The sequence below is a fragment of the Cricetulus griseus genome, chromosome 7 (genome assembly GCF_003668045.3).
Source record: "Cricetulus griseus strain 17A/GY chromosome 7, alternate assembly CriGri-PICRH-1.0, whole genome shotgun sequence".
Classification (NCBI taxonomy): Eukaryota; Metazoa; Chordata; class Mammalia; order Rodentia; family Cricetidae; genus Cricetulus; species Cricetulus griseus.
In genome coordinates this window covers 2,171,033-2,196,775 of record NC_048600.1, presented here as the reverse complement: position 1 = coordinate 2,196,775, position 25,743 = coordinate 2,171,033, and the positions used below count along the sequence as shown (strand labels likewise).

General features: G+C 41.1%; 1 protein-coding gene across 1 annotated transcript in view; it reads right to left on the bottom strand.

The window, feature by feature from the left end:
- Positions 1–1,307: 1,307 nt before the first annotated feature.
- Brdt (bromodomain testis associated) overlaps positions 1,308–25,743 on the bottom strand; it is a 37,808-nt gene continuing 13,372 nt past the window's right edge. The window contains exons 7-17 of the mRNA XM_027425900.2: positions 25,316–25,504; positions 23,925–24,097; positions 23,505–23,785; positions 23,130–23,255; positions 22,835–23,062; positions 11,220–11,281; positions 10,352–10,520; positions 8,040–8,137; positions 7,158–7,363; positions 6,283–6,460; positions 1,308–1,710 (exon numbers count right to left, since the gene is read on the bottom strand). Coding sequence (XP_027281701.1) covers positions 1,642–1,710; positions 6,283–6,460; positions 7,158–7,363; positions 8,040–8,137; positions 10,352–10,520; positions 11,220–11,281; positions 22,835–23,062; positions 23,130–23,255; positions 23,505–23,785; positions 23,925–24,097; positions 25,316–25,504 — 1,779 coding nt within the window. The 3' untranslated portion in view covers positions 1,308–1,641. The remainder of the gene's footprint in view (positions 1,711–6,282; positions 6,461–7,157; positions 7,364–8,039; positions 8,138–10,351; positions 10,521–11,219; positions 11,282–22,834; positions 23,063–23,129; positions 23,256–23,504; positions 23,786–23,924; positions 24,098–25,315; positions 25,505–25,743) is intronic.

Genomic DNA, 25,743 nt, shown 5'->3' with positions numbered 1-25,743 from the left:
GCTCGGTCTGCTACGTGGAAGAGGAGGTGGAAAACTGCAAGAGTCAGAGATGAGGATGACTCCAAGGACACAGCGTCTTCCAACACAACAGGGCCGACAGACACACCAACTTAAAAACTATGCCAGTAGGCACGGGCACACAGGTTCAAGTCATACAGGGTCCCAGCACCCAGAGGAGGAAGTAGACACGGGCCCCACCCCTAACCAAGAAATTAGCTGCAAATGACATCTGCTTCCAAAGGAAAAATTAGTTTTCTTCAATGGAGTCTCATGTGCGTGTGTATTTCCTGAACTTTCTCTTTTTTACCTATTTATTTATATTCTGGTTTGTCTGCTTTTTGGTTTGCCTGTTTTTCAGTGAGAGAGGGAAAGAAGGGGTGAAGTTGCGTGGGTGGAGAGCTGGGAGGAGTTGGGGGAGGGAAACTATGATCAGAATACATTATATGAAAAAAATTATTTAAAATGAAAAGGTATAACATAAAATAGCTATAACTTTAATTCTGGTTGTTTCATGAAAGCAATACTACTTACTCTATTTCTAGCACAGGCATGCATGCAACCACACATGCACACACACTTATTTTTATGAATCAGGTCTTGCTGTGGAGCCTTAGCTGCTCTGAAACTTGCTATGTGAACCAGGCTGGCCTTGAGTTTCCAGTAGTGCCTCCTCCTGGCCTCTGCCCCCAAGCACTGGGACTACACCAGGAATGTGTGGCTTTGTCTGGACACACCTGGAATTTGTACATTAGATAATATCACAACAGCGCCTAAAATCAAGTTATGAATGTTTCAAGAGTTCAAAGGTTTAAAATTCAAAAAGAGAATACAGGTGGTTTAGACATAATTGCAGTTTGAAAATGACAAAACATAAATGTTTTATACACTATAACTTCCTATAATTAGGCAAATATTCACTGCCATCACCTACACATTTTTAAAAAACATCTGACACATTCTTACAGAAGCTTGTATACACAATATTTACTACTACTTTGTTTCAAATCATAGCTAATAGTGCTCTAAAAGAAAGTCAGCATGGAATGTAAACGTGGATGCAGCAGATCATCTGACACTGACGCACATGGAAACAAGGTATTACTTGTTAGACACTCCAGTTAATTCTGACAGCACACTCCTGTAGTCCCAGCAGTTGAGAGTCCAGGGCAGGAGACTCAGGAGTTCCAGGTCATCCTTGGCTACATTGTTGAGTTTAACACAGCAGCATGAGGTGTGTGAGAGACTCCTGTCTCAAACAAGCAAGCAGATTGGTTCAGATAACCAAAAGCTAAAAACTCAACAGAACCTGCTTTTATATACTTTCATATATTCATTTTTTTCAATCAGATGATTCCTTTCAGACTTGCTAAGATCAGGGCTATAATACATAGCTGACAGTCCTCTGTAGAATGAATAAAATCTATTCACTTTAGAGATCAAAAATTATAAAACTTTTTTTATAAATTATGTCATTAAAATGAACGTATTTATTAAAAATGTAAGTGAAAAATATTTAATTATTTTAGGGCAGTCAAAACACAATATATGATTGGTATCTTGGTGGTTGAAAGTAATCACTTTACCACATGCATTGTAAACATTCCATTCATTTAGAGTTGATAGGTAATTTAAAACTGAGTTTTAATCAAAGTTATTTTCAAACATTGTCATAATGTCGCTTTGAAGAGTCATATCAATGGTACCCGCCATCTGTAGAAAAGAGAAGATTCTCATTAGTTAAGATGCATGCTTTTATTACAGCTTTATACAATCACACATTTGGAAAAATTTCATTTAAAATATAAATGATTAACTTACTGACCATATATGTAATTTTAAATTAAACACATAGGTGGTTCCTTTAAATATACTATACATGTAATAAAATGCCACAAAAACATTTAGGTTTAATTCTCCAATGAAGAAGAGTATCTCAGTGAGAATGCAAGCTGTGGCCATCACAGCACTAGGCACAGGGAGTTGCCTTAACCAGACTAGAAAGACGGCTCAGTGATTTAGGTGAGCCAGACAAAAGACCTGACTTCAATTCCCAGCACCCATGTCAGGTGGCCCACAACTACCTGTAACTCTAACCAGGCAGACTTACTCCTCTGGCATCCATGGGCATGAGCATGTCACACACTGACACACACACATACACACACACACACACCTTTTTAAAGTTTAGTCTTAGCAATACAATACACAATCCCCGTGTGAGAGGGTTTGTATGCTAGCATATAGTGTAAAGCTCTCGGCTTTCATTGATTCTGGCACTGACTAGTAACTGTTTATGAGAATGGGATCAAAGCGCAGGGCAGTGCTAGGGAGAGTGCTCTTTTGCATATTAGCAATCTTTAAGAAATGAGCTAAAGAAGCAGAAAATGCTGAGTCAAACAAAAGAAGCGTGATCACTACATTCGCAGGCTGCTTTTGTCAAGCAAAGTTGGAAGTTATTAAAAAAAAGGTTTTAGTACAGACTGTAGCACAAGCATAAGAGGGAATGAGTGACACTCAAGGGGAAATGCTCTAGTGTGGGCATGCGTTTCTAGGGGAGTCCTTTAAGATTCTTCTAAATGTTCCTTACCATGTGAAGTAAATAGCAAACATTAATTTAAAAGGGCTCCACCCCCTCCCCACAGCAGATCAGTGAGATGCAAAAGCTCTGGTCTGTTGCCAGTTGGTTGGCTTCTTGGATGTGAGCTGGTGGTTTCACTAGTTGTATAGGAAAGGATTTAGAGCTATGGCCTACCTACCAAAAGGATAATAAAAGGCTTATTTTTCCAGCACTACAAAGAGGGGTGGGCATGTCTGATTCTAACAGACTATAAGAAATCCTTAAAGTTTGCCTTAGAGATTTAGAGATGAATAAACAACAATAAAACTTAAAATCAGGACATTTTGAATGCTCAGCCAGTTGTCTAGTCTGAATATTTTCTTGAAGCCTGCCATGTAAGAGCTGGAAAAGTTGTCCCAGTCTAAGTATCATGCAATGCTGCTCTATACGTAGGCACACTGGAAAACTTGAAGAAAGTGTAATGAATCCTTCTTTTACATTTAAGTAAAAATGAAAATCTTTATCTTGAAGGTTGCATGTAGAATCTTATTGTAGATTCACATCTATCTTAGCTAAAATTGATTTGTGTAGAACACTTCCAAACAAACTCTTCACCAATTAACGTTAGGGATCATGACTTAAAATACCACTTGACTTTGCAGCAAGTACTGTAAGGCTGGATATTCCTTTCTCTGTGGTCCCAATCACAGATGGAGGGCTACAGGGCTGATGAAGGTGACTGCCATGATGTGGACTTTGAGTGCTGTTAAATGTTCTAGGACTAGTCAAGCTCCTGAAAAGTGCTTAGGATATCGGGAATGACCTCAGGCTGAGATGGGTTGCTAGGGGATGCTAGACTTTTGTAAAAGTACTGGAATATGACTAAAGTCAGGTACTTGTATCAACAAGAGGATTCATGAATTTTTAAGAAAGCAAAAACAATCCTCCAAACGTCTGAAACAGATAACAGAACATGCCCATCACAGTAGGAACTTCTACAAAAGCAGTGTTATATGGTAAACTCTGGGGCAGGGGATGTAGCTCAGGGCTAGAGGCTGTTCATAACATGTATAAAACCCTGAGTTTGATCTGCAGCACCACAAATAATAAAACAATCTCTGTATAACACTGTTAACTGCCATTCATTTCTGCTTGAGGCCAAGGCCTCTGATCCTAGTATTCAAGAAGCTGGGTCAGGCTCATGGGGAGTTCAAGGAGAGCTTGGACTACGAAGCTAAGAGCCTATGCATGAAACAGGAAAGTAGGGAAGAAGGCAGGCAGAATTTTGTTTGTTGTTTCCTAAGAAGTTAACTTGTACTGTAATTAATACCATAGCCAAATGTTGTAGGACAATCCTTTTGTCTACTGTGTCTTTGCCAAGGCACCTTCTGATTAGTCTAATAAAGAGCTGAATGGTCAATAGCTGGACAGGAGAGAGGATAGGCAGGACTTCTGGGGAGAGGGAGGAACTGGAGATGAATCTAGGGTGTGAGAGGTGACAGTGAGACGTGGCACAAGTCGGAGGTACAGAATGGGAGAGAGGTAAAAGCCACTTGGCAGAGCATAGATTAATAGAAACAGGTTAGTTTGAGTTATAAGAGTAGTTGGGAACAAGCCTAAGCTAAAAGCCAAGCTTTCATAATTAATAGTAAGTCTCTGTGTCATTATTTGCACTGGCAGTCCAATGAAAGTCCGAGGAGAAAGCATACTACAAAGAAGAACATAGGTATGCATCAGATGAACACAGTCACAGTGGTAACCCCAATACTCCCATCAACAGATCATTTAGACAAAAACATGGCTCACAACCATCCGTTATGAGATCTGGTGCCCTCTTCTGGTGTGCAGATATACATGGAAGCAGAATGTTGTATACATAATAAATAAAATATTAAAAAAAAGAAACCTGAACATTTACCACATTTGCTGTGACACCATTCACAACAGTTAAGCACACACCAACAGATAAATGTATAAATAAAAGGTGGTATGTACGTGTCTGTTTCTGTAATGGATCACCCCTCAACTAGTAAGACTGCAATCATGTATTGGCAGGAAAATAAATAATGGAGTATGTAGAAGCTAGATTTTTGCGAAAGTCATGAAAAAGAAGGGAAACTATTTGACAAAGAGACCAGTGGGAGGGGGTTTTAGTTAAGAGTAGGTTGTGGGGTATGAATATGACCAAGGTATATTAATAATGAAACTAGTTACAATTTACATAAAATATTGAAATGTACAAACATGGAAGATACAGAGTGATTATTAATGGGAACTTTTGACTTACTGTGTGTGTGTATGAGTGTGTATATGTGTGGTGTATGTGTGTATGTGTTGTGTTTTGTGTGTGTGTGTGTGAGTGTGTGTGTGTGTGTGTGTGAGTGTGTGGTGTGCGTGTAAGTGTGTGTATGTGTGTTTAAGTGTGTGTGGTGGGTGTGTGCACATGCCCGTGGAAGCCAGAGATTGACATTGAGCATCTTCCCTGATTGCCCTCCATCTTCCATATTGAGGCAGGTCTCTCAGTTGAACCCAGAGCTCACTGATCCAGTCCCTCTAGCTAGCCAGCCTGCTCTGGTGGTTCCTGTTTCCACCTCCCAAGTGCTGAGATGTTGGCAGGTCTCAATACTCCTCGAGTCTATGCAGGTTCTGGGGATCTGCATGTTGGTCCTCCTGCTAGCACAGCAAGTGCTTTACCCACCGAGCCATCTCTCCAGCCCCAAACTATGGACTTAAGGAACTGATGGTGGCGGTAGTGTTGTTAAAGTCTGTCCACTGGGTATGACACACTGCCATGTGACGTTAAAGCAGCACTGATTACCACACAGGAGACTCTCACAAGATCAGGCACTTCCTTCCTCACGGAGGAGGAGAGGGCTCAAAGGTGAATGGCACCTTTTCCATTCTGAGGATACAGCAGCAGTTAACTGGTGGGGATGGGAGACTGCACAGATGCAATAGTGCTCCTATGAATAGCCCCTCACCCAGGCTTGCTCTGGGAACAACTCCAGCTGCACTCATGGGCTTACCAAGCTAGGTTTAGTCAGTCGTTAGTGTCCCAATTGGAGTAAACAGACACACCATACAATATTTGACACTTGAGCATGGGAACCAAGCACAGTTGCATTGTCCCTGCGAGTGATGTGACAGGACATGCCTCTTAAGGTAAATCAGCTGAGTCCCTCTTATCAGGTTGAGTTGTATGCTGTCTATTGTCACCTTGCTGATTTTCTTTCTTTCCAAATTTCTTTCTTTTTTTCTTTTTCTTTTTTTCCCCGAGACAGGGTTTCTCTGTGTAACCCAGGCTGTCCTGGAACTCACTCTGTAGACCAGGCTGGCCTCAAATTCAGATCTGCCTGGCTTCACCTCCCGAGTGCTAGGTTTAAAGCTGTGCACCACCACCTCCTGGCTCTTTTCAAATTTTTTTAATCTAGTCATCAGCTAAAGAGACACAAGAAACATTGACCAGGAAGTCATGGCATATCTGAAGTCGTAAGTGAATAGTGAATTTCTTCTTTCTGTGCTTAGTGCATATTAATTTATTTCACACCAGGGAATCATTATTCCCCTTTTTAAATTAAGTCACAGGAAAATGAAAAAGTTAAGAGGAGAGCCCATGCAGTCCAGGGTTCCACAGGCTGCTCTGCACTACCTCCAGCTGTTTCTTCTGATTGTGAGGCCTGTGCGCTAAGCTCTTATGTTAGACCCACCAGTCAGAGTGGACTTACTGCTTCTCTCCTCCTCCGTTCTTGCTCCTTCTCCCTTGCTAAGTTCCGGTCTTTGAGAAGCCAGAGTTTGCTTTTGTCTTGAGCTTCCGATGGCTGTTGTTCATCCTGCTCTTCTTCATGACACTTGCTTTCCATTTTATTTGATAAAGATTCTAGCGGCAAGCCATTTCCAAACTCCCTTAAATAAACAGGAGGGATTAAAGTAGGTTTTAAGTTCCTTAATTTTTTTTTTTTTTAACAAAGACGTGATTGACGTGATTAAACAATGACAACGAAAAGCAACGCATGGTTCCCATGTTGTCAGAGTTCCTCCTCTCCCCCCTTCTCCCTCCTTCCTTCCTTTCTCAACAGGGACCTCATGTGGCTAAGGATGACTTTAAACTTCTGATCCTCCTGCCTTCATCTTCCCTGATGCAGGGATTACAGGCATGCGATTCCACATGGGGATCAAATCCAGGATCTGGGACACACGAGGCAAACATTGCACTAACTTAGCTACATCCCCAAGCCACTGAACTTTGCTTTTGATGTGACAGGTTTTGTTTGGGTAATCTATATTAACAACAAAAAAGAAAAGTTTTATACACCATGGCCCACCCACAACACTATCTTCCTACATTAGAATGGAAAAACTTGGAAGATAGTTCTGGAAAATACAGCCTTTATAATTTAACATTTGCATCTTTACTAGCTTGATTTCTTGCTATTTTTGTCTTTTTAAAAAATATATACAACCATTTAGAGAAATACTGCTACACTTTTTTAAACTACAATTTGTTGTGTGTTCTACTAGACAACTGAATCACAGTAACTTGGCAGATTGTCAGGTATATCTCTGTACCTCCCAAAGCCTGACTGAAGCCAAAGTCACAAACCTCTGATTTTCATGAGACACTTTGGGTTCCTTTGAGCTGGGCTCTAGGTGTTTCCGAGTCTGCTCCTGTGTCCGGGCCTTGACCTCTTTCTCTATGGCAGCTTTTCTAAACTGGTTGAAAAGCTCATCTGAGGATTTCAGTACACTCGATGGTTTCACTGGCTTGCCTAGACTTTTCCAAGAGTCTGCATTCTTAATCTTTATATCCTAAAGTAGACAGATATTTGATTCAGCCTATGTTTATAGATATTAATCAAATTTTGGAAGGAAAGTGGTATCTTCTGACTTGGTAATAGAGCAGGCTAAGGCTGGAAGGGCCTTTGTGGACTCTGACTTCAGTTAGGGAAAATAGATAATTTAAACTTAGCTGTTTCACTAAAATAACAAGGTTGTACATGGTTTTCAATGTGGTTCACTCTGCGTACTAACTGAAGGAATGGTTAGATTTTGTATCCAGACAATAATCCTAAGCATTAAGAAACAGTGAGGTGGAGGCTTGTGCCCTAAGTACTTCTAAGAAAGGAGAAGGGATCCAGCACCTTCATCGTTTGAAAATTGGTGTCAAATGCCTGGAACAGGACCTCTTAGTTAAAGTATCCCAAGCATCTAGAAGATAGGTTGAAAAAAAATGCTGCTAGTATGTGCTCTGAAGGTTAGGGAACTCTTCCACAGACTCTAAAGACGGGCTAAAAACCTAAGTAAAGGACTTATTATGGCAGGTAGCAGGTACATTTTCTTATATGTATTCTTTTTTTTTTTTGACATAAGCAAAAGTTAGGATTAGGTATCCAATCTTATTTTAGTTAGTGTTTACACATCTTTGATATAATCCATATTAAATCTTAAGTCCTCTCAACATTTGAGAATATTCACATTATTTTACCTTCTGCACAGGAACATGACAGCCTGGATCTAGTGCTGAGTGACTCTCAGCAGAGGTAGGTACCACAATGGGGCCGTTAGAGGCATGTTTGGAATCACCTAGAAACACACACCCTTTAGAAAAGCATAATGGAAATACTTGAGCGTACTTATTCAGAGCTTAATTTTCATTTCCTTCCATGTCAGACACCACAAAAATAAAACAGCCAGATGTAATGGCACATGCCCTTGATCCCAACAGTCAAGAAGCTGAGGCAGGAGAGTCATGATTCGAGGTCAGCTTGTATTACTTATTAGTACAAGATTAAGAAAAAAAAGATCTGATTAAGAAACAAGAAAAACAAAACAATGAAAGACCAAGACACACACAGACACACACACAGAGAGAAAATAAAATGATTAAGCTCTCTATGCATTATAACTATCGTATTATTTGCTGGGTTATGAGTAAACATTTCTCACTTGAAGGTGCCCTTTGTTTTTACTGTTTTTGTTTTGGGACCATGAAGGTTAGCTGGCATCATGGCTGACACACACCATGATGTGGAGCAAGGCTGTTTTCACCATATGCAGCTCTCCAGTCTGTAGACTGGTTTCAGCTCCAGAGGTATATCTGGATTATGCTAAACTGTCATGAAAATTCTGCCTTCCTCTGGTGAGTAAAAAAAAAGAACAAAACCAGGAAAGGCTTCCAGGAAGGCGGGACATGGCACTAGATGGTCAATGTGAGAATAAAAAACACAGACAATAGGACAATGCATACTATAATGCCAACCTACCAGACAAACAGTGCAACAGTTGTGTGGCTGTTGTGTGGGTAACCAACTGCTTTCTGAGTGTATCTGAGGTTTGTTCCACAGGAAGAACTCATACCTGGAAGTGTAAACTTGGTCAAAAGCTCATGACTGGAGACATCAAAGACCACAGGAGAGAATCTACTTCTATTTGGTTAAGTGATCATATTGTCTTCTCATTATTTATGTTTACACCCTTAGATATGTGCTCTCAACTGTGGTTAGGAAATCTTTTTGCAGTGGGCAGCCATGCAGAGAGACGCATAACTGTTCTAAGCACTGAAAAATATGCCTGGGGGAGTTCAGTTCTGAAGGCCACTTGGCATATCACAATACTCTGAAACTCCTTTCTCGAATCCTCACCTCTGTTCCATTCTGCTACCTTGAGCCAGCCAGGGCCATCCTGACTCACCTGTAATTAACACAGCACAGGTGCCTCTAATGAAGTGCTCAGTTCACCTACCAAGTCTTTCAACTTTTTCATTTTCTTTCTTCCTACCACTTACTTCATTTCCTCACACAACTGTAACATCTCTATTGTCTTCCCTAGAACAATCACACCTTCTTTCTCTCCTAAGCATTTAATGTGTGTCTCCAGGAGGGGACACAGTGTTCCATCTACCCTGGAGACTGTGCTTGTCCTCTGGGCACACTTGGCCCTGCCTTAGCCGGCCCACCAGTCTGTCTGTCTCTGTCTCTCTTGTTTATGGTTTATTCAGGGTTTGTGGCTTTGTTGTTGTTGTTTGTCTTTTTGAACTGGGAATTGAACCAGGGGCCTCATGTATGCTTACCATATAGTCTACCATTGAGTTACAAGCCTAGTCCCTGGTTTTCTCTGATCTCTGTTTCCTTCTCCACAAGGATGATTATAACTTGAGTTAAAAACAAAACAGAAAAGCATGGAGTCTCACAATGAAAGCAACAAGAGAATCAGAGCCCCTGTGTTCCTCCTAATCTGGAGTTCAATGTCATTCCCGGGTACACGGTGAGTACAAGGAGAGTTTGGAGTATGTGACTCTGACTCAAAAAGAAAAACAGAAATCCTACTTGGTTTTCTCCACATTATTGCAGCTTACTTTTCCCCACATAGGTGTTAGAACAGCATTTACCAAGGTAGCTAAAATATGGTGCTTAGGTTGAGTATTGAAAAAGATTTTTCACCATTCTATATACCCAAGAAAATTGATTATAAGTAAATAAATATAGTGAGTGCTTATGTATATAAAGCAGACAGTTTTTTGGGTTTTTGTTGTTGTTTTGGTTTGGTTTGGTTTGGTTTTTGGTTTTTCGAGACAGGGTTTCTCTGTATTGCTTTGGAGGCTGTCCTGGAACTCGCTCTGTAGACCAGGCTGGCCTCAAACTCAAAGAGATCAAAGCAGGCAGTTTTTAACAGTATGCTGCGGTGAGGAGTTCATCCTGGACCTGGCTCATTCAGTGTTTCTCAGATGTGTAACACTGACAATACCCTAAGTGTTCTCACATGTGGCGTCAGCCAGAGTGGCTTCCTTGTGTTTCTTACCTGAAAGAGGCTGAGTCTGCACAGATGCAATGCTCCCCGTGGTCTGTGGATGTTCTAATACACGGTGGCCATGCACCTGCTGGGATTGCTTCCCTGCTGCTCCAGCTGTAGTCTGCTGAACAACAGGATGTTCGGCAGAGGCTGTGTCTTGCACAGAAGACTGTATCTGCTGGACAAAGATCAAGTTACCCTTCAGAGTTCTTACCACACACACAAGAAGCACAACAAGAGAACTGGAGCACAAGAAGTGAGCAAGCAGCAGACTTTAATGAAAATGTGTTATAAGCACAGAGACCTGCTCAAGGAGGCCCTGTAGAGGAGGGTACCACAGTTTATGAAATTTAAATAGCTTGTTCGATGCCTATGATCTTAGATCTTCAGAACCCTGAGGGCTGATCTTCTAGTCTTTGTTTACACACAGGACTCTACATACCCTGTTTTGTGCACCAAGACATAAGCATTCCTCTGCATCCACAATATTGAGGCTGAGCTGGAGTTTCTAGAACTTACTCTACTTTTTTTTTTTTTGAGACAGGGTTTCTCTTCGTAACTTTGGAGCCTAGAATTTACTCTACTTAACTGACATATTTATAGTCAACATTCTTTAAGAGAAAGTCTTTAAAAAAAACAAGCTGAAAACAGTGACTTTTTAATGTAAGAAAAAAATGTGTTATTTTTCTCTTCTTTTTGCATCTCTTGCTATACAATGGTCCTCCTTTCTCTTCCTCCTTAGTGCTGACAACATTTATTGGCACTACCACACCCAGAACGCCACCCACCCCCCAATGTTTTGAAGAAAGTTACTACTACACCAGCCATTACAGCACATATACTGTTTTCAATGCTGATGTTAAAAGATTCAGCTTACCTTTATATTCTCTTTTGGAGGCAAATCATTCTGTTTTGTGCCAGTAAATTTAGGACATATTTCTGAAAATGTATATAGATAATTATTTCAACATTTGTAAGCTTAAAAAAACTACCAACTTACAACTTTTCCATATTAGAAATGTTCTTAGAATCATGAAACTGAGAACCTGTCAAAGGGACCCAACTGTCACAGGACATTGTCAGTCAAAGGGACCGAACTCCCTGGTCACAGGATATCAAAGGGCACAAGTTTTCAGGAGCTCTGTTATAAAGTGATTATGGCCGATGATATGTTGCATATTTGAAAAATGCTAACACAGAAGATTTTATGTATTTTTTTTTTTTTGGTTTTTCGAGACAGGGTTTCTCTGTATAGCTTTGGAGCCTATCCTGGCACTCTCTCTGGAGACCAGGCTGGCCTCAAACTCACAGCGATCCACCTGCCTCTGCCTCCCGAGTGCTGGGATTAAAGGTGTGCGCCACCAACGCCCGGCGATTTTATGTATTTTCAACACAGAGAATACGTTGTGGCAGACATGTTAATGTTATTGATTGAATTGTTCTAAGATGCATGCATATATCAAAAACATGTCAGACACCCCAACATGTTGTTACTGTTTTTCAACAAAAGAAATAAAACTTTTGGGGTTCACAGAAAAAAAAAGAAAGAGAAAGGGCTCACTTCAAAAGAATACCTTCAATACCAATCTCTTGTACCAGGAAATTCTTACAGTCACAGATTTTGTCCTATTCAAACTAAGCCACTTTAGTTTAAATGGGTAAAGATATTTTCCACAATCTTCTTTGCTCATGATGGAATAAACACCCCATTCAGAAATTCCACTTTGGATTACATTCAGGAAAAAACCAAGTGTGCTCCTTCAGCGTAAGGAACTTCAGTGAGAATTTAAAAAGAAAGTTACAAAACAGAGCTCAAGTTTTCAGACAGCAGAACCAATTACACCAGATAAAGAGTCACACATGCAGCTCCACAGGGCTTAGTGAAAATCATCAAGAACACACCACATGAGAAACAAGAGCTACTTACTTATCTGCAAGGATACACAAGGTGAATTTATTATAAGTCAAACACTCGATGCCCTTGCTAAACTTGAAGATCCATCTAATTTAATAACCCTGTACTTGAAAACTAGTTGGCAGTTTCTACTAGATAGAAACAAGTTGTTTGTTTTTGAGGCAGTGTCTCATATAGCCCAGGGTGGCCTCAAACTCACTCTGTACTGAGAATGACCTTGAATTACTCATCCTCCAGCCTCCACCTCTCAGTGTTGGGACATCACACCTGGTTTGTGTGATGCTAGGGATGGTACCCAGGCTGTGTGCATGCTTCTTAGGTAAGTTCTCTATCACCTACAGCCACACACCCCCCCAGGGAAACCAATGGGTGTTATAGAGCCTCCTTTACCCTAAAAATATCTGTTCAGTTGACACTGGCAGTAGGAAGTAAATATAAAAGCCCTTTCTGCCTGCCGTGGTATGGCAAGGTTCCTTTTTGTTTATTGTACAACCAACTTTGGTGCCATTCTCCCTGGCACAAGCCTCTGCCACATGGTGAAGCAGCAGATTGGTGGTTACAACCTCAATCCATCACTTACTTACAACCAGCCCTCACGAACCACCTGGATGGTATTTCATTCAAGCTCAAAGGTACCAAAGGCTGGTCCACACCAAACATTATTCAAACTTAAAACATTTTAAGTTAATAATTACCTTCTGCCTCCTGAAATGCCATCAGTTTCCACTGGATGTGTTACTGTTCTTTGCTCTCTTAAAATATTTGATGCTGGACACTGTTAAAATTGCTAAATGGCACTCAAAGATGTGCTTCCAACTTAAAGAATTCAAGTGTTTAAAATGACACGAGCCAGTATCACTCAGCCAAGACTGATTTTAGTGTTGGGATTGGGTAGAGGGGTGACTGGGAGAGACTGAACACACTGAGGATAGAGAGATACGGGTCCTTCACACTTAAAGAAGAAACTACAGTTTCAGCTTTGAACAACAACAACAAAAAACACATTTCATTAATATAACAATACACATATCCATTAATCTTAGTTATTCAAACCCAAACTACAATGCAGACACCTTAGTGAAATAAGAATATCATATACCACACTAGTGTCCTGCTAAGAAAAACTGAAAAACATCTCCTTTATGACATATAAAACTAATGTCTAGGCTTATAAAAAATAGTACCTCAAGATCTGGAGACACTAGCAAAAGGCAAAGAATTTTTACTAAAAACTTTAGAATTTACACTGTACTACAGCATCTTTAACATTTAAATGCTCTACAGAACACAAACGAGCATATACAGCTCAGTGCTTTGCTTCTCACACTAGCCTCAAAGTAACTGCCAGGTACTTGGCGGACATAAATGCATATATGCACATTTTTGCTATTAAGCTTAGCATCGTGTTTTAATTAATAATAATGATCTACTAGATTGGGAAACATCAATTAAGTTGACAACAATTATGATCACATATTTATTAACAACTAACTTCTCTGGGGTCACTAAACAATATACATCCTATATTAAGAAACTCTCACTGGGTAATATACATGAACCACAAATCAAATGCATATGATGTATGTTGTGTTTGAATTTTACATCTCTCAAAAACTTAATTTAAATTTTTGATTATAAGATTTTTATTCTAAACTACACACAAAACTTGCTGGAGTTAAAGTAAAATAGCTAAAATTGGTGGAGAGTTGGTTAACAGGTTTATTTGGTACATTTACCTCTGGAAGCCCTGAGGCCTATGCTCCAGAGCACCAAATGTCATCAGCAAGCTGGTTTGAATAAAATCCCAACAGGTTGAATAGGAATTCAAAGCCACAGTGCACACGCAGAATATGACGTCTCACACACACAAGAAAAAATTACCAAAATTTATGAGATTAGAGAAACCATGTCCCACTCTAAAAGGCCACAGAAGTGACTGAACTCATTGTGTGCCAGCTTTGTCTAATTCTACAGAGACAACAGACTTTGAGGTGTGGAAGGTTTGTCCACAGGTATTGCCCAGACCACATTCTAGTAGCTCACAAACCCTGACAATTGGTCCTGCACTAAGCAAATGGTTCTTTTAAGAACCTTTGGCTATTTTCATTGTAGTGTTTGGAGGTTCCTTTAACACCGAGAACAAACCAGCCATACAAACTTGCTCCCTTTACTAGGAGTCTCATAAATTAGAAAAGGGAAAGCCACAAAAGAGCAAACAACTACAGTTATTCTCAAACATAATAGCACTTTAGAAGCCTTATAATTTAATTATTTCACATGAATGAGTATTTGCCAGTGTTTTACATATGTGTGACTTGTGAGCCTGGTGCCTTCAGAGGCCAGAAGAGGGCATCAGATCCCCTGGAATTACAGATGGCTGTAACCACACGTGGTTGCTGGGAACTGAAACCCGGGCCTTTGGAAAAGCAGCCACTGCTCTAAACTGTTGAGCCATCTCTGTAGCTGTACCACTCCAAACCTGGTATATTTTTAAGACTATGCAAACCTAGTTTCCCATGTCCATCCCAATTCAGATTCAGACACAGTATGATAAAAAGCTTATAGGTCATTCTAACGCTGCCAAAGTGGAGACGCACTATTACAAATAATACATTCATCTAGGAAGACCTAGCTTGTGTAGAAAAAAATACAAAAATGCACAGGACAGAAATGATGATCGCAAGGTCCGACCTCAACACAGACCTCAGTGCATGAACCTATTTATACTTTATTGTGCCAAGCCTGGATCCTCGGCTTGTATCTTTCCACATCTTTCTAGTCCTTTGAATCAAAAGACTTTAATTGAGAGATATTTAATCATATTCTCTGTGCTTCTGCAGAAAACCTTGAGGACAGTGAAGTGATAAAATACTTTGTTCCTGCTTTGAAATCACCGACAAAAGAGAGAACTAATGTTATTGCTATGGAGTTGCTTTGTGTGTGTATCAATCACATTAAACATACTTCAAACATCCCACTTTAGACTAAGCATTTGAGCTTATATTTACATAGTTTCTTGGATTATTTCCTATAAGGTTCCAAACAGAAGCACTAGTATTTTATTTATTTTTGTTTAACTTTTGAGCCAGGGTCTCATGCAGTTACTGCTGGCCTGGAATCTTGAGTTTCTGACGCTCCTGCCTTCACAGCCTAGCCTGGCTAAAGAGCTGTAGCTGATGAGCTAAGCCATAGTACTGTTTATTTCAATAATTTGATTAAGTCACAGGATAAAGGCAACTAAGTATATTCCTCTTGATCACGTCACTCAAAAACAGTTTGTTGAGTTTCAGAACTGTCGTAACATCTCCCACGTGAGCCTCAGAACAGCCAACACAGGCTGTGCAGAGTTAACTTTGTTTTCAAGCCTCATCTATATCTTGAATTTGATACTTGATATTTTGACAGATATGAAAAGTAAATTTAAAGGGTTTATATTTGTACCAATGTTTACTAGATGCCCTTGATTTAGCTTTACATGACTATTTGCAGGTATTAATAGTCTAAAAGAAGATATAAATGATCAAATCACATTGTAATGAAGAACTACCTCTGGCTCACAGGTTCCCATGCTCATTTTAGAAGAATTTAGGATTTCTTTAGCAACTCTTTTTTTTTTTTTTTTTGGTTTTTTGAGACAGGGTTTCTTTGTGGCTTTAGAGGCTGTCCTGGAACTAGCTCTTGTAGACCAGGATGGTCTCGAACTCACAGAGATCCGCCTGCCTCTGCCTCCCAAGTGCTGGGATTAAAGGCGTGCGCCACCAACACCCGGTGGGCAGTAACACTTTTGGTGACCCAAGCTACAGTCACCTAAGAGGAGGGAGCCTTAACTGAGAAAATGCCCTCATAAGACTGTAGGCAAGCCTGTAGGCCATTTTCTTAATTAGTGATTGAAGGAGAGGGCCCAGCCCATAAGTAGTGTCATCCCTGACTAAGCCATGGGAAACAAGCCAGTAAGCAGCACCTTCCATGGCCTCTGCATCAGCTCCTGCCTCCAGGTTCCTGCCCTGTTTTGAGTTCCTCTCCTGACTTTCTTCCATGATGAACAGTGCTGTAGGAAAAGCCATTGAATGTTTAAAGCTTGGGGAGCTGTTGTGTGGGAGCTTGGAAAACAATAATGTTGAGAGCAGTGCAAATGACAGAATCCTGGCTTGTAAAGTTTCAGAGGGAAGTTTCAGAGACCCTTTAATGACTCTATCAGGGTCATTTGGTATTGAGTTAAGAATATGTGGTTCTGGTTAGCCAGGGCTGAAGAATCAGCTGTGATGAACAAGAGACCAGAACCACTGAAGTGAAACCTTTGCTTTGGTGGAACAATTGATGCTTGGCAGCTGGGGCTAAGAAATTAGCAGTGATTAAGAAGAGACCAGAATCAATCACTGGGGTGAAATCTTCCTCAGTGTTTCCTCAGTGTCAGCACACAGAAGCTATGTTCCAGAGGTGATCAAGGTTGTACCCTGTGCTGGCAGCTGACCTTGGTAGTGTAAGAGTCACCCAGGTGGTGCTATTTTGGAAGGCATGAAGGGGTCATGGGGAGCAGCTGCAGTTGGCTCTGAGAGGCCAGGAGAAGACATTGGTGAAGGTGCAGTCCAGTTGCAGCAGGGATCCCAGCATTTGAGATGCCAGTACCATGGAGATGGCCACCAAGATCAGCAGCAGTAGAAGGGAGCTTGCCTGAGCCTAGAAGACAAGCTGTGTGTGCTGAGAGGGTGGGGCCAGAGAATTGACCCAAGCTCTTTGAAGGAGCCTAGAGGGTCATGGAGTGGAGTTTGGTTTTGCTTTTATATGATTGTGACTGTGCCCTTGTTCTTCCCTCTGGAAGTGAGAAACTAATTTTTATTTTACAGGAGTCCACAGCTGAGAGACTGGAACTTTTAACATTTGGAATATTTTATTGTGATGTTCATATTAATGTGAGATCTTGGGGATGAACAAGAAAGGAAAGGTTATGGCTAAATAGTGTTGTGCTTTTATGTCAAGCTGACAAAGGATTGGTTACTAGTTTTATGTCAACTTGAAACAAGTCACTGGAGAGATAGGAGCCTCAATTGAGAAAATGCCTCCATCAGATTAGGCTGTAGGCAGGCCTGTAGAGCATTTTCTTAATTAGAATTGATGGGGGAGGGCCCAGAGCTTTGTGGGTGGGGCCACTCCTGGGCTGGGGGGAACCTAGGTTCTATAAGAAGACTGAACAAGTCATGGTGAGCAAGCCATTAAGCTGCATCCCTCCATGGCCTCTGCATCAGCTCCTGCCTTCAAGTTCTTGTCCTGTTTGAGTTCCTGCCCGGACTTCCTTCTGTGATAGACTACGATGTGGAAGTGTGAGCCAAATAAACCCTTTCTTCCCCAAGTTGCTTTGGTCATGGTGTTTATTCACAGTAATAGAAATCCGAACTAGGATTTCCAAAATGTTTGCCACACCTAAACAGCATACTACTGCAGAGGAACTCACCCACAATGCAGCAAGAACAGAAACTGAAGGAATGAGAAGAGAATCTGACCCTGCCCAGACACCTAAAGTCCTAAAGATTATGTCTAACTACAGGAAACAAAACAAAACTTTATCTAGTCAAGTGGCTGAAATCACAGGGTTGAGTCCATTGACCCCTGCTGTGGAAAGGGAAGGAATGAAGAGATATTTTCCTCACTGGGTAACCACCAGTAAGGGACTCACGGGTGTTTTTTGTTTTTTGGTTTTTTTTTGTTGTTGTTTTTATGGTAAACCCTCAATGGCACTCACTGGGACACACACAAACTCACTGGTATGCACACTTAAGGACACACACACACACACACACACACACACACACACACACACACAGAAGGGACAATTGGAAAGAGGACAGGATGAGCAGGAGTAGGAGAGAAACACAAGAAGGTGGTGGTTAGGATAATCAAATATATACATGTATGAAAATGTCCCAATAAATCCATTATTAAATATAATTAACATGCTAATTTTAATAAATCCAGTATGACAGTATTAAAAGGTAGATAAATTAAAAAATAAGGGCTAGCTTAATAAGAAAGAATATACGTTAAAGCTTTCAGAGAAGTTGCTTTGTTACCTAGACTCTCAGGGTCATGACATCCAACTGTATCCATTCTAAACAAATCACATAAAATCTTGCTGATACTTTCAGTTTTTTTTTTTTTTTTTGAGATAAGGTGTCAGTACTAGTCCATGCTGGCCTAAAACTCACTGCACTCCTGCCTCAGCTTCCTGAGTGCTGGGATTACAAGTGCCATCACGGCTAGTTTAACTTTCATTGGATGTTTTTGTTAATACACCCGATTTTCACCTTTGTGGGGGGGCAAATAACACATTTCCAGCAAACAGTGAAAGCTGGCAACACATCAATACATTTGTCATCTAGTGCTTGAGACTGTCACATGCATACTCAACAACAGAGGAGCTTTGATTATTTTTACAAAAATATTGCACTGATGTCATCTGACTTATTTTTTTCTTTATAATTTACAACCCTGCTAAAAATTTTTGTTATTTTCAGGAAAGTAAAAATGTTTTTAGTTTACACACTAGCAATTAAGTAGCCTTACATTATTTTAAAGTTTTTAGTATCAGCATTAAAAATTCATATTAGCATTAAAGTATTAAAAGATCCAATTCTTTATTTGTTTATTGAAAGCAAAGATGTAATTTTTTACATTTTAGACTTTGCAATTTATAATACACTTAAATAGGGTTTTCTCCCAATAAAATAGATAGATTATATGTTAAAAAATAATTAAAATGTCAAGAATAAATGGCAAGCCAGGTATAGCAACACATGCCTGTGATACTAGCACTCAGGAGACTGCAAGAGAAATAACAAGAGTTTGAGTCTATCCTGGGCTACATAGTGAGATCCCATTTCTAGCAATAGCAAAAGACAATTTAAAGTATTCACTGAGAAGACAAACTGATCTCAATGTAGCAAGTCATATGAATCATAAGATGGTCTGAAATTAAATTAAAAAATGGAGCTGAGGTATACACAGCTAGTGTTTAAATTGCTTGCCTGGTATGTTATATAAGAGTCAGGTTCAAGGCCGGGCGTTGGTGGCACACGCCTTTGATCCCGGCACTCAGGAGGCAGAGGCAGGTGGATTTCTGTGAGTTCCAGGCCAGCCTGGTCTACAGAGCGAGTGCCAGGACAGGCTCCAAAACAATACAGAGAAATTCTGTCTAGAAAAACAAACAGAAACAAAAACAAACAAAAAAAGAGTCCAGTTCAATCTCCAGCACCAAGGGAGGAGAAAGAATTTGCTACTTTTATTTTAACAATATACATACTTAAACAGTTTCTATGCCAGTCTATGGGGTCATAAATGCAACTGGGATTTTTTCCAGCATTAGTTTATGCTTAGAAGCCAAATATAAGAAATACTTCAGCCGGGCGTTGGTGCTGCGCACCTCTGTGTGTTCCAGGCCAGCCTGGTCTACAGAGCGGATAGGCTCCAAAGCTACACAGAGAAACCCTGTCTTGAAACCCACCCCCCCCCAAAAAGAAATACTTCATAATAAGAGCTCTAAACGACTTTAAAATGTATTAGAATGACAAACTCTAGCCAAAGTCAAAAATCTGTTCAATTTTACAAAACTATTCTGCACGTTCAAGAATGGCCTGGGCTACAGAGTAAGTTCCAGACCAACCCAGGAAAACTCAGTGAGGACATAACTCAGCCCTGAGTGCTTGCCTTGTATGTACAGTACAACTGGCCTTAGTCCCTAAACCACAGAACAAAACAAGCTCTTTGAAAAACACAACATCAGCCACAAATACTGGTCATAAAATACAAATCCAGCAATGTTTTAAAATTAGAATTCTGAGGATGAGCTGTTCTGTTGAAAAGTTAGAAGAAAAGATATTGTACCATTTTAAGAATATAGAGGTGGTGATAAACATTTTCTTCAAGTAACATACTAGAAAATTCTATTAAGAGTTGGTGTGGTCCTTAGTCATCAGGGAAGTCAAAACCACTCTGAGATTCCATATTACACCAACCAGAAAAGCTAAAATAAAAAACACTGATGACAGCTTATGCTGGAGGGGATGTGGAGAAAGGGGAACACTCCTCCATTGCTGGTGGGAGTGCAAACTTGTATAGCCGCTGTGGAAATCAGTATGGCGCTTTCTGAGAAAATTAGGGCTCAATCTACCTCAAGACCCTGCAACACCACTGTTGGGCATATACCCAAAGGAGGCACATTCATACCACAAGGACATTTGCTCAACTATGTTCATAGCAACATTATTTGTAATAAGCCAGATCTTGGAAACAGCCTAGATGCCCCTCAACTGAAGAATGGATAAAGAAAATGTGGTACATTTACACAATGAAGTACTACTCAGCAGTAAGAAACAATGACATCCTAAAATTTGAAGGCAAATGGACAGAGCTAGAAAAAAAACTATCCTAAGTGAGGTAACCCAAAACCAGAAAGACAAATATAGTATATACTCACTCATAAGTGGATACCAGACATAAAGCAAAAGATACCCAGCTTACAATCCACAACCCCAGAGAATATAGAACCCTCTTCCAGAAACAGATGGAAGCAGATACAGAAACCCACAACCAACCACTGGGCTAAGCTCCTGCAGTACAATCAATGTGAGGGAGGAACAATAATATGAACAAAGGAGTGACCATGATGATGAAACCCCCAGAATCAGCTGACCCGAGCTAGTGAGAGATCACTGACTCAGGTTTGACAAATGGGGAACCTGCATAAGACCAAACTAGACTCCCTTAAATATAGGTGACAATGGTTTGGCTGGGACAATATATGAGGCCACTGACAGTGGGTCCAAGACCTAACTCTAATGCACAAACTGACTTAGTGGAGCCAATTCTATATGTAGAGATACCTTGCCCAGCCTAGATACAAGGGTGTGGGGGTGGAGAGGTGCCCTGGTCCTACCTCAACAGAGATGATGGGACAGACTTAGTAGACTTCCCAGGGGAGGCCTTACCCTCTCCATGGAGCAAATGGGAGGTGTGGGGAAAGAGGGGGAGTGGGAGGAGAGGAGGGAAGGGGAACTGGGATTGGAATGTAAAAAATAAATAAATAAAAAATATTAAAAAAAGTTGGTGTGGTACAGCACACCTGTACTCACAGCATTTGGGAGGCCAAGGCAGAAGGATTGCTGAGTTCAAGTCCAATGGGGTCTACAAAGCAAGGTCAGGCTACTTATTGAGTGGGGGGGGGGAGGAAAGAAATTCTAAATATTAAAGTACTACATCAAAAAACTACATGTGGTATTTTTTTCTAACACTCAAAGCATTCATTGAATTTTTAAGGTTAAATAACTCAAACTAAATAGAATAATAGTTTTATTCTACAAATAAAAGACAAAGTGCTGTAACTTATTAGGTCACAAACGCTTTATTGGTGAAATTACAATTGTAAACTGTTACAATTTAAAATGCTAAATGAAACTTGGATTTTTTTCCAGTATTGTTTAATGCTTAGAAGTCAAATATAAGAAATACCTCATAATAAAAGAGTTCTAAATGATTTTTAAAATGTATTAGAATGACAAATTCTAATCAAAGTAAAAATTCTTTTGAATTTTACAAAACTGTTTACCACTATGTACTCAGAAATTCGAAAACCAAATGCAGCAATTAGCTCCATAGAAAAGCCAAAGAAACAGAACCAAAGGAAGACAGTTACTGCAAGCCAGCAAACCCTGACTGTGGACTACAGAAAGCATGTCCTCACAAATGGCAGCAACTCCTCTAATTGGAGTTTCGGTAGGGTTCTTTTTAATTAAAAAGGAGGACTGAGTCTCACAAGAAACATCACATTTACAAAAAAGCAAATTTTAGGGAAGAGAGTGCCCTGTATCTGCATTTGCTGTTTGGTTAAAAGAGAAGAGCACTGCCAAGCCAGCATCTTGGTGGGGTAGGCAGTGATCACATGCCAGCTACATAACCAGTAACGGAAAACAAAACATGAGTGACCTGGTTCAATACAACCGACAAACTGTACAAGAGAATATGGTATGTCTACCTATTTTTCTATAGATGAAAGGTAATATTCTATTTATCTTTTAAGAAACAGAAGCAAAAAATATGGTCTACAAATTTTGGGATGAGTATAAGAGAATATTATCATACGTCTATTTTTTTATAGATAAAAGACAGTTTTCTATTTATCTGTTAAACAGATAAAGTGAAAAAATAAGTTCTACAAATTTTGGGATGAGTGGTTTCTTAATTCAAAATGACAGTTCAACTCAGAAACCGGTGTCCAAACAGGACATACTTTACAACATTAGGGTGACCCGACGTGCACTGGGATATCCCAAATAAAGTTTTCAAGACTAAAAAGTGCTGAAGCAGCACCGTCTGCTTTTAAATCTAGTACATTTACCAGGAGACCGTCCTGCCTTGCTGGGAGTAAGGAAGCAGGCTGCCTTTGGCATGACAGATCTGCATCACATCCTGTATAGATAGCTACTGCATTGCCTTTCACACAGCATCTCATTCAAGGAAGGACCAGACAGTGTGCGAGCCTGCAGGGAAGGCCGCTCCCCCCACCGCGGCGGGCGCCTAGGTCAGCTAACCTGGTTCCGAATCGCTGCTGTCCGAAGAGCTCGAGTCGCTGCTGCTGCCGCTGCTGCTGCCGCTGCTGCTGCTGGCCGACTTCGAGCTGCAGCAGCAACTGCTGCTGCTGCTGCTACTCCTGCTGCAGCAGCTACTGCTGCTGCTGTCGCTCAGGCGGGACCCGCTCACCAGCTCCGGGGGCGGCGGCGGCGGGGGCGGCGGCGGCGGCCGGGGCTGTGGTTTCTCCACTGCAAAACAGGGGCGTGTTAGCACCCGTCAGGGGTCCCGGGCAGGCACCGAGGAACTGCCACCTACCTCTTACTGGACGTTTCGTTTGCCGTTTTCTGCAATTCAGCTGGTTGTTGACGTCCAGCAATCGCCTCTCCAGCTCTAGCTTTTTCTGGGTGTGGAGCTCTTCCCTAGAACGGACGACCTTCTTCTCTGTGAGAGGAGCAGCCACCGTGAGCGTGCGCGGTGGGGCGGGGCCTGGCAGGGCGGGGCCAGGCAGGGAGTGATAGGATGGGGCGGGGCTTGGCGGGGTGGGGCAGGCAGGGCCTGGCGAGGAGTGATGGGATGGGGTGCGACAGGATGGGATGGGCAGTGATGAGATGGGGTGGGGCGAGGATGGATGTGGCAGTGTGGGGCGGGGACTGGCAGGGGCGGGGAAGGATAGGGCGGGGACTGGCCTACCCTGGGGCTTCAGAGATCGCTTCCGCAGGCAGGCCAGGACATACTTCTCCAGTTCTCTAAGTGTTGATGGCTTCAGAGTCTCAAAGTCGATCTCGATTTCGTCTGGGTTGGAGTTTCTCAGGGAGGGCTCCCTTGACTGTATTATGTGAACTATGCGTCCAAGCTTTTCCCCCGGAAGTTTGTTTATGTCCAGACTCAGCTGCCTTTTCTCATCATAGTTCATGGGCTTTGCGTTGTCTTCATCTTCAGACTTCAAAAGTGGCTTCTTCTTTTTGGGTTGACTGTAACAAAATTATGATTCGTTTCATCTTAATCAATCTAGGTAAGGAGATGGAACCCAGGGTTTCACATAGGCTAAAAACTGCAGTCTGTCACCAAGATACCCTTCTAGCAAACTCAATCCCCACCGAACACACTCACTTGCTCTTGGGCTTTTCCTTTTGTTTTGTTTGTTTAGGCTTTGTCTTTGGATTTTCATCTCTGTTATTAAGCTTTTTCCTTTTTGGTGCCCTTTTGTACTTTTCATTCTTTTTCTTTAGCTTACGTAATGGAACTTGGGACAGAACTTGTAGCTGCTGATGAACGGCATTAAGCTGGGAAAGGAAAAAACCAAAAGCCTTTAAGTATTCATGGATCTAAATCATTAAAGACACTGGAAAAACATGGTACTCTGAAGTCATACCCATTCCTTGTTAAATTCATTTCATGTTCTATTTCCGTCAGGATTGTGCTCCATTTTAGAAGTTCAGTGTTTTGAAGGGTGTAAACAAAACTTGAAACACTATCTCATGCTCAACCTAAAAATGTATTATCTAAAACTGATCTAGGAAGGTTGAAAACATAGCTCAATAACACAGCACTTGCCTAGCCTATGCAAGGTCCTTAATTTGAATCCAATATTTCAAGTAAATAAATAGCATGCTAATAAAATTAACACAGCCCAGGAACAGTTACATTTCTAGGTGTTAAGATTTCTTTCAAAAGATTTTTTTAATAGCCAGGCAATGGTGGTGCAAACCTTTGATCCCAGCACTCAGGTTTGATCTCTGTGAGTCTGAGGCCAGCCTGGTCTATAGAGTGAGTTCTAGGACAGGTTCCAAAGTTACACAGAGAAACCTGTTCCAAAAAACCAAAAAAGATTTTTTAAAAAAAAAATTGTATGTGTGTGTGAGAGAGAGTGAGAGAGAGAGAGAGAGAGAGAGAGAGAGACAGAGAGACAGAGAGACAGAGAAAGACAGACAGAGAGATAGAAACAGAGAGACAGAGAGAGAGGCATTGGATCCCTTGGAGCTGGAGTTACAGGTGGTTGTGCATAGCCTGACAGAGGTGCTAGGAACTGATCTCAGGTCCTCTGGAAGAACAGCCAGTGCTTATAAAAGCTGTGCCATCTCTCCAGGCACTGTCTTCAGGCATGGCCTCAGAAAAGTTAGTTTTATCACAGAAAGTAGCAAGTGATCTCATTTATAAAAGGTCCCACATTATACCATAAGACATTTCAGTAAGAATCAACCACTCAGACTAGGGGTGCAAACAACAGAATTGTAAAAAATTCCTAAGCATCAGGGTGCACACCAACAATTCCAGCACTTGAGGGGTAGAGGCAGAAGGATCAGAAGTTCATGACAAACCAGGGTACACAGACAGTTTCAAAGAGGAGGGAAGAAGTGGTGGTTCCAGAATTGGATACCATAGAGATGTGAGTCACAAACATTAAACATGCCAAAAAGTAGCTAAAGCTATAGACATTAAGTGATTGATTTCATCAGACTGGCCGCTCAGGGACCAACAACACTAGAGTCATGTTCGGCCACCTGCTCCTGAAGCTTGGCGAGATGCCGCACTCGTTCATCCTCAGAATCCTCAGACGAGCAGTCCTCCGAGGAGGCCTCGCTGCTGCTTTCTCTACTGAGGGCTTTTGCACTGTTGGTTGTAAGGTGATAGGCATGCATGCACTCAACAGGTTCGTCAGGAATCTTGGCAAAATGCATTTCAAAAACATCCTATAATGGAAAATTAGCCTGTTCACATTTTTTTTGGTTTATTTTGAGACAGAGTTTTACCATGTCCAGGCTAGCCTAGAATTCATTATGTAGTCCAGGCTAGCCTGGAACTCAAAATCCTCCTGCTCACCTCCATAGTGCTGGGATTGTGCCACCTGGTTTGGTTTTCTTCACTTCTGACTTAATGCAACAAGAATGCCTTAAAAGGACACACACTGACATATCTGGGGCAGGCTTCT